General features: G+C 47.7%; 1 protein-coding gene across 1 annotated transcript; it reads left to right on the forward strand.

Annotated features, from left to right (window-relative positions):
- Positions 1-2709: 2709 nt before the first annotated feature.
- On the forward strand, positions 2710-4420 carry Msc (musculin). The gene is given in 3 exon segments (XM_051165925.1): positions 2710-3383; positions 3385-3465; positions 4315-4420. Coding segments are annotated over 3 exon segments (624 nt in total). The 5' UTR covers positions 2710-2927; the 3' UTR covers positions 4402-4420.
- The last annotated feature ends 4872 nt before the right edge of the window (positions 4421-9292 follow it).

Consider the following 9292-nt stretch of genomic DNA (forward strand, 5'->3'; position numbering starts at 1 on the left):
CATCGTTCTCTCTTAGGGATTGTACTCAAATGCAGGTACTGTCCTGAGAAAGCAAGACAGCACGGCACTGTAGCCATGACTTTGAGGATCGTGAACAAAACCCACACATGGGGTGTGTGTGTGTGTGTGTGTGTGTGTGTGTGTGTGTGTGTGTGTGTGTGTGTGAGTGGATATATGGTATGTATGGTGTACGTGGTGTATGCGGTAACATCAAAACAATAGGCTTTCGAGTGAGATGTACTTACACTGTGGTGCTCGCTGGGTTTCCGTGATCCTTCAAGAAGGAGGAAAAGTCGGGTCCTGTAAACGTGTAACCATGTAAAGAGGAGGCAAATGTTAGCTATCACAAACACATTAAAAAAAGCTGCGGCTATGAAATACAGAGGAGGTCCACTTGTCTTCCTCACACACCCGAGGCTTAAAGAAAGAATGAAGGAATGAAGCCACAGCTGGACTGGAAGTAACATGGTGATGGAGAGAGAGAGAGAGAGAGACAGAGACAGAGACAGAGACAGAGACACAGAGACAGAGACAGAGACAGAGACAGAGAGGAAACCAATGCATAAGAGGATTCACAAAGGTTTGGAGAGAGGTCTCAGACCCAAGAAAGAGTGAAGGAGAAGGAAAAGGATAGAAAAAAGGGAGGACTGAGAGGAGAGAGGAGAAAGGGGGTGCTCTGGAAAATAAACCCAATTGCTAGTATCAGACAGTTTCTTTAGGAACAAGAAACTGGCCTTGCTCCTCAGCACTGAGGCTGGGCAGTTTTGGAACTGTTTAGAGAAATGCAGCATGGCCCCCACCATTAATCTTTCCTAAGGAAAGGCTTTGTTCTGCACCTGTATAAACAACCCAGATTTTTAAAACCTGTATGCCTGCCCCTAATGTGTGAGAGCACATATTAATAGTGATAGCTTCAAGTCATCTATAGGTGACACCTCTTCCCCTCATCCTTCTGCCTGCACCCCCACCTCCGCCCCACCCCCCTTTTGCCTGGCCAGGCTTGCCTCCAGTCGAGGCCAAGTTCAAGCAGTCCAAAAACACCTCGCCACCCTCTACCAAATACAGCTGGGCTTCCCCAGCCTAGAAAATCTGAAGGCAAAGGACCTTTTCACTCAAATCATTGCATGATGATACCCCACCTCCAACCAAAGACAAAACATACAAGGAAACTTCTGAAATGGAAGCAAGCAGGAGGGGTTGTTTGAAACATCCCTAAGGAAGAGGCATGGCCTGAGAGATGAGGTGGAGTGAAGCCTGAAGGAGGAAATCAGCCCTTGCTGCTCACCTGTTCTGATACTTCAGAACAGTTGGATATGTGTCTGTTCTAAGGATTAGAATTTGCCAGGCAGCTTCTGCCTCCTGCATATGCATACATGCGTGTCCCACTCACATGTGGAACCTGTGAACCAACCAAGAGAAGGACAGGTGGACAATGGAACTGAAAGGCAAGGAAAGTCAGTTTCCTCATCACCAGCAAGGGCAATCATACTCCAACCCTTAAAGGTTGTGTGCCTTAATGATTAAGGTATACCTTAACCTGGCACACAGCAGGAACCCTGCCTGGCATCTGCCTCCGCTCCCAAACAGAACCCTTCACCTTGAACACACACTGACTGCCTTCTGCCTAAGAAATGAGCCTGAAACCTGTTTTCTCTCCCCTGGGGTTTGGGAAGGTAAGATGTTTTGTCTTGAGTTGAAATGTAAAACAATTTTAGGAGCTGCTTCATTTTCTTTTCTTTTCTTTTTTTTTTTTTATTGTTGTTTTGTTTTGGTTTTGTTGTTTTTTCTTTTCTTCTTTCTTTTCTTTTTCTTTCCTCTCTCCTTTCTCTCTAATTTTGGCAAAGACAATTCTGCATCTAAAAACTTACTCTTCAGTGTGGCACCTAAAACAGTGATGGGTTCCCTTGCTACAACTTAAAGCACTGGGTCCAAGTCCACATTATGCACTACTGTGGTGTTGACAACGAAATCACGCGGGGGATCTCTTACATCCCTGGGAAATAACGTCTCCTGATGATGCATGGTGAGGTGAGAAAACTCCTGAATGCTAAACACAGATTCTGAGTCCTATTTATTTCCGACTCCAGTGATTTTTTTGCAAGATGGGCATAATAACATGTAAGCTGCAGATGTTTGAAGATGACTTGTGACTTATAAAGATGTCTTAAAGGTGTGTGTTTGGCGGGGAGAGGGGGAGTTAAGAGCTTTGTAGGTTGTTGGAGCTGCTCCTTGGTTTTTACCATTTCTGTGCACTCACTCTGAGAAGCCTTGGATAAGCAAACACACACCATGAGTGATGAACTTGAAGGACTGTTCCCAAGGAACAAACTGGAAAAGAAGTAGCCGTGGATTTGCCCGGATTCTTAAGTGCCCACTAAACCCAGCTGCAGGTGGAAATAGGATTGGTAGCAGCAAGGTCTTTTGCCTTTTTGTCCCCAAATCTCACTTACCTTGCACAGATACTCTGAGGGTCAGTCCTTGGGCCTCTAGGCCCAAGTCTCTGCTATGCACCGACTTTCCTTGCCCCCGCCCCACTAACCGCTCTGCTCAGAAAAAAAAAAAAAAAATCCCCACCCCTTCCACGCCCCCGCCCCACCTCTTGTCCCCCTTTCAAACCCCCTCTACTTTGGCCGGGTGTGGTTTGTCCCAAGGAGTACAGATAAATAGTCCTGTCAAAAAGCGCAGCTAAGGGCTGTACTTGTGGAGTCAAGTTCAGAGCCCTAGGCTGGAAGGTCAGTAGCTGAAGGCGCCCATTCAGGCACCCAGCGGACTGGGGAGCAGCAGGTCAGCGGCTGGCCCAGGTCTCTGGTCTTCCTCTGAGCTCTCCCACGCCCCATCCCATCCTTGGTCAAGGAGAGGATTCCTGAGACTACGAGACTGGCTGGGGCGGAGGAAGGCGGGCGCGCGTGGGCGCCGGAGACTAGGCGATGTCCACCGGCTCGGTGAGTGACCCGGACGACATGGAGATGCGAGGGCTGCAGCGGGTCTACCCGGACCCGGTCCCCAAGAGGCCGCCTCTGCACAGCACGGAACGCGGCTACGCCTCGCCCAGTGACAATTCTTCCGCGGAAGAGGAGGACCCAGACGGCGAAGAGGAGCCCTGCTCTCTAGGAGCCGCGGGCGCCGAGGGTGGCTGCAAGAGAAAGCGGCCCCGCGTGGCTGGCTCTGGCGGCGCAGGTGGCAATGGTGCTGGCGGCGGCGGCAAAAAGCCGCTCCTGCCCAAGGCCTCCGCTGCCGAGTGCAAGCAGTCCCAACGAAATGCCGCTAACGCCCGCGAGCGCGCCCGGATGCGCGTGCTGAGCAAAGCTTTCTCCAGACTCAAGACCAGCCTACCCTGGGTGCCGCCGGACACCAAGCTTTCCAAACTGGACACATTGCGCCTGGGCTTCCAGTTACATCGCGCACCTGCGCCAGCTGCTGCAGGAGGACCGCTACGAGAATGGCTACGTGCACCCGGTGAACCTGGTAGGGATGCGCGATACGAGAGGCCCCGGGGTCCAGCAGCCTCGAGCGCTACCAAGGCTCAGGGGCTGCGCTGGCCCCAGAGGAAGAAGAGCCCAGAGGGGAGGTTTCTAGAACCGGTGGTCAGGAATCTAGTTTAGTGGCCCCCAATTCAAGGCAGGAGAAGCCAGTCATTTTCTGGGAAAAAATCATGCAGTCATCTGATCATTGTCCAGGTCTTCTGCCCGGTGCCAGCTATTCGTTAACATCCTACTTCCGGGGTAAACCGTGGCTGTCCATTGCTAGTATTTCTGCGTTTTAGGCCGAATTGTGAATAAAATCTCAGTTGCCCAACTTTTCCCAGACAACAACAGTCTAGCAAGTTTGAATCCTCCAGCGCTGTTGTCTTTAAAAGGGAAAGGAAGCTCTAACTCTCTTAAATAAAAATGTGAGAGGTTTAAAACAAAACAAAACAAAAGCATTAATGCAGGATAGTGATCCCAGACGCGACTGTCCGGAAAGTCCCTGTCTCACTTGCCAGCTCCCTGAGCTTGGGAAAGATCTCTTGTAAACTTAATAGGAAGCTAAGGGCTGAGTTGTGTGTATGGGGGAGGGGACATTAACTCACAGAATCATAAACTCTCGAACTTTTCACAGAAAAACCATGGAGGCAGACCACGAGGAAGCATGAATGTATTGTAGGTCTTGAATAATCTTTATTCAGTAGGATTAACATTCTAATCGAAGGACGTGAGCCCCAAATTCCCAGAATGCTAATAAAATCCAGGAGCCCCTGGGGTTCCTTGGGAGAACGAACGGTTTCGTTTTGAAATTGTTTCTCCTCGGTATCTGACGCTCCTTTCGATTTTTCAGACGTGGCCATTCGTGGTCTCTGGGCGGCCAGACTCTGACACCAAAGAAGTGTCTGCAGCCAACAGACTTTGTGGAACTTCCGCTTAAAGGGACAGCGGGACAGCGGGACAGCGACTCAGCTGATGGATTTTGTTAAATGCGGAAGGACTGGGCCAAGGAGGTCCCACAGGATTCCGGACCTTCTGCCTTCCCTGGATTTGAGAGCTGAGGCTGCCTTCCTGGAGCACAGGTGGCCAATGGCTGCCGCGCATCCACGCCACATTTTATAGCCAAGGAAAACCTGCTTTGCAGGGGAAGAATGGTCCGAATAGATGCCCACCTGGGACTTTTAGTTCCGAGTGCAAACCTGCCATCGGACTCCAGTGCAGAAAACAGGGCTTGGTTTTGAAGTTAATCTTGATTTTCCTTGGAGTTTGTGGCAAGGTCCCGAGCAACCCCTTCTCTGTGATGTGGTTGACCGCTTTTTCCAGCACTGGAAAGAGGGCCTTGGTGTTATGGGACCTGTTTGTCGCTGCGTTGTTAAAGAAGGTGCCTTACTCCCACGGGCAGCACTCTTTTAGCGCTGGACTTGGTGAGATGGAAAAGCATACCAGCAGAAGCTCGTTTTGCCCTCAGTCCCTGCGGACTGGGGTCTAGTTCCAGAGCTCCCTCCTCTGTTTATCAGTGTTGGGGCCACCTGCCCTCCAGGTGGTTTATTGGCTCTAAGTCACTTTCCCACTCAGACTGTCCCCTGAAGTTCTTCTACTGTCCATTTGGGGACACATGCTCTGTGCTTTACTCCTCTAGTAGGGTGATCCTGTCAAAGGCACAGACTCCTGTGGGTTCCATGTCCTTCCAAGTCCAGGTCTGTTCTTCCTGGTCCAAGGACTGCTCATGGTGGGCGACTGGGGCTGGTCTCTGTACCCACTGGTTCACTGGTTTCTACCCAGTGCACGGTGCTTAGTGGTCCTGGCGATGCTGCAGTGAAGTTGCGCTACCATGGTAACTAACGTATGTAAATAAATTTATTTTTTTATGAACAAAAATATGCCTTGTGAACATCTTTCTAAGGCTGTTTGGTTTGGGAGTTAACTTTAAACAGGTCAGGACTCTCCTCTCAACAGGGTGTTATTATTGCAGGAAAAATGGTGGAGGTCCTGGTTTAATCAGGTTCCTCTGTCTATCTTCCTTATCTCCGTTCTGAATACAGACATATATGAGAAGCTTACTCCTTAAAGCCAGCCAGCACGGAATGCATAATCCTCCATGCTGTCTCCTCAGTGCTGGCATTAGCAACATGGTTGCCAGAAGGAGCCACCACATAGAGCAAAATACCCTGGATTTTTGATCCTTCCACAAATAAGGATTCCTAGAAAGCAAGAACCCGAAGCCTAGTAAAGCTGAACTATTTTGAGGTCAGGGTTGACTAGGGGAGGCATACAAACACTTCCAAAATAATATAATATATTAACAATTTCCCACCCTCATCTCTCAGTCTCTGTGTGTCTCTGTCTCTGTCTCTGTCTCTGTCTCTGTCTCTCTCTCTGTCTCTCTCTCTCTCTCTCTCTCTCTCTCTCTCTCTCTCTCTCTCTCTCTCTTTCCAGCCTGACCTATACCCCACTGTTTACAACTGCAAGTCCTATAGGAAACCAATCTGCATTTTACCATGTTTCTCTTGCCTCATAATGGGGGTTTTTAATGCCCCCACCGCCACATTTCCAGCATTGCTTTCTTCTGTTTTCATTGGAATAGCTAAGAGGTCTGTAACACTTTTCAGTCAGCAGTCTCTTTGAACACAAAACTCATTTTCTAGAGCATTTACAAATGTGAGAAGGATAAAAGTACCTAAGTATCTGCTAGACTTAGATTCTGCATGTGACTTCATCAAACTAAACACAGTTTTCTTGGCCAGAGAGAAAACACAGCTGGATTTTTGTTAAGAGGTGAGACAGAGATGGGGGTATGACTTCCTGTTTTGAACTAAATCAAACCCAAACTCCAGAGAGATGCCCTCGGACACCACCTCCTGGAACTTGTGTTCGGTCCCCAGAAGGCTGGTCCTGTGGTCAGTTAGGAGCTGAGGGGTAGAAGTGACATTGGTTTTCCTGGGGCATGATGGGATTTCAGGAAAAAGGGAATACAAAATGACAGGTGACGAGAACCCCACACATGCTGGAAGGTACTTGAGCTATGAGATCTGAGCAGCTGAGAACCAGGTGCCTGCTGTAGGCCAGATCTCAGTGAAGGGGACAGGTGATGTACAGTACAGAGGCTCTAGTAAGCCAGGTCCTTTTTACTGCCAGGTCTGGTGCTTGAGAACCGATGTCACCTGGCCTAGTGGCTTTCTCACAGGCTGTCATCCCAGCACCTGACAGGCTAACACAGAAGGGTCATCTAGGGTATAAAGGTAGCATGGCCACAGGAGGAGTCCCCCGTCTTAAACAAAAACTTAAAATACAAAGTAAGAATGCTTACAAGCATTGTGGTTCAGCTATGCAGTCCCAGCACTCAGAAGAGGAAAACAAAGGGAGTGACACAAGTTCTAGGTCAGCATGGGCTACAGCACATGGTCCTGTCTCAAAAAACCAGACAAACAAACAAATAGTAACAGTCATAGTAACCCTGAATATGATGAATAGAAAGCAGACATTTTTCAAAAGCCCATATTAAAATCTAAGCTTTACCACTGCGATATATGCAGCAAATATAAATTAATTAATACCTTCTAGCCTGACTTTCCTCATCTGAAGTGGGTCAACAGCAGGGTCTGCTTCAAAACTGTGCTCCAGGAACAAGTCCCTGAGCATAGTCCAGCAAACGCAGTACTTATGTGGCGAGCAACATGTGATGAGCTCACTGAGAAAGGACATCAAGAGACAGAGGCAAAAGGACATTCTTAGCGGTTCACCTTTAAGAATGGATCTGTAGCCAGCCAGGTGCTGTGCTGCCTTCTGTCACCCAGCTTCCAGCTGCCAGAGAGGCTGGAGAAGAAAGATCAGAAGCCACAGCTGTAGGACACTAGTTTATCTAAAGCAGACGCCACCCAAAACCCCACAGGGAAGTGGGTTCAATCCGGAGAATTGAGGAGAGAGTGTCCCAAAAAAGGAATCAAAGAGCAATCAGACAAACAAAACATTCTACATTTAATGCTGACAATAACAATCATTTGAATAAATAAGGAATGGGGCAGCTTTTCAAATCTCAGTACTTAAAATGGGTTATTTTCTCATATTTCTTCTGTTCTCTCAGGGTGCTTCAAGAAAGGTACGCACACCTTCAACCCAGTGACTCACAGGACAGAGTAGTGGGATCGTGACCTTTGCATTTGTTTTTAATGGCAGTTTGTACGTAATTCCAATAATTGATGCAGAAGAAAAAGAATCCAAGACTGTTTTGCCCTATGGACTCAGTCATAGTAACCCCAAATAAGACAAATAGAAAGCAGACATTTCTAAAAAGCCCATATTAAAATCTAAGCTTTACCACTGCAATATATGCAGCAAATATAAATTAACTAATAACCTTCTAGCCTGAGTTATAGTAATAATAAAGGAGAGGAGTGGAGGTGTGGCTTAGAGTCACAGCTGCTGTCAAACACTCATGAAGCCTTGGGCATATGAGCTTGCGTGTGTCTCTCACCTGCAATTCCTGCAGGTTGAGCAGGACTTCAGCCATCCTCAGATACCCAAGGTCTTTAGGACACACAAACAAAACACCCCAAGAGGACAAACAACAGAAATAAAGCACAAGAAGTGGGAGTTCAATTTCTCAGAAGCCCTAGATTAAAATGGCCGAACCTGTGGGGGCAAAAGGCTATCACAGAACACCTCAAAGCTGTCCCTTTTATGCCATCATGAGTCAAGCATTCTGTGTCATAAAAACCAAACCACCCCAAAGCCTCCTCCATTGCCCTCCCCCTCATCATTTTATTTCATAGGTCTGAAGGAGAAGTGTGAGAGTGGGGAGTGGGGACTGTGTTCCGGTGGCAGAAAGTTAGAAAGAGGGGAACCCATGCTTGAGATCTACCCAAGTTGGTTCTGCTCTGCAAGAAGATAAAGAGGCGGGGGGGGGGGGGGGGGGGGAGGTTGGCGGAGGCCGGTGGTGCTTAAGTTGCTGAATGACAGATGGATGAGTAAACTGAGAACTTGCTGCAGGGGGCTTTCTGAGGGACCAGCGGGTCCTCACAGTAGTGCTCTAGTGATGCTGACTCAACAGAGGAGAACCAAAATCCCCCTCCACAGGACTCTTCCTAAGATGAGTATTTGAGAAGAAGTACTTTGGGCACTGTAATTTTGAAACATCGGTTCCGGATGCTGAATTGATTTCATATATAATTTTTTTTTCGCTCTGGGCTTCAAGTTCAATTTTGCTTTAGTCCAGAGGCTCCTTCAACAGAGAGCTACAGTGATATTTATGATTATAAAGGGATTTTGCAGGCACAAGGTTGCTGTTTGGGTTGGTGATAAAAATTCTTCATTAAAGCGGGAGAGGAAGAAAACATCCCCTTCTCATCAAAAGAAGACCTGAGGGGAACATGTTGGATCTTAGCAGGTACCAGGAGGTGATTTTGCTTGACTCTCCAGGAAATGTTAAAATTATGATTCAGAAAGTCATTTTAGTCATAGCTAGTAAAATCAGGCAAACTTGCAACTGCCAGGAATCTAACACATGGCTCCATTTGTAACAGATTGTCTGGCTGTGTCTTCTTTCTTTGGGACCTTCCTTTAGGATAGCCCCGTCTACTGGGGCAGCCAGGAATTGCATCTGTGTACATACCTCTGATAATTCAATTTATCTTTCTGTATTCTGGTAGGTTTGGATGTTATTTTCATTTCCAGTAGTGAAAACTGATACAGAGAAATTTTTGAATGCATGACTTTAAAAAGTATCCAGAAAGTAGGCAGAGGAAGAAATCTGTATCACTTGGTAAACGTGATTCACACAAGGACCCTGGTTACTGTGGGGTCCCAGCCTTATCATCCCCCTTCCAGTCTCATTT

The sequence above is a fragment of the Acomys russatus genome, chromosome 2 (genome assembly GCF_903995435.1).
Source record: "Acomys russatus chromosome 2, mAcoRus1.1, whole genome shotgun sequence".
NCBI lineage: Eukaryota > Metazoa > Chordata > Mammalia > Rodentia > Muridae > Acomys > Acomys russatus.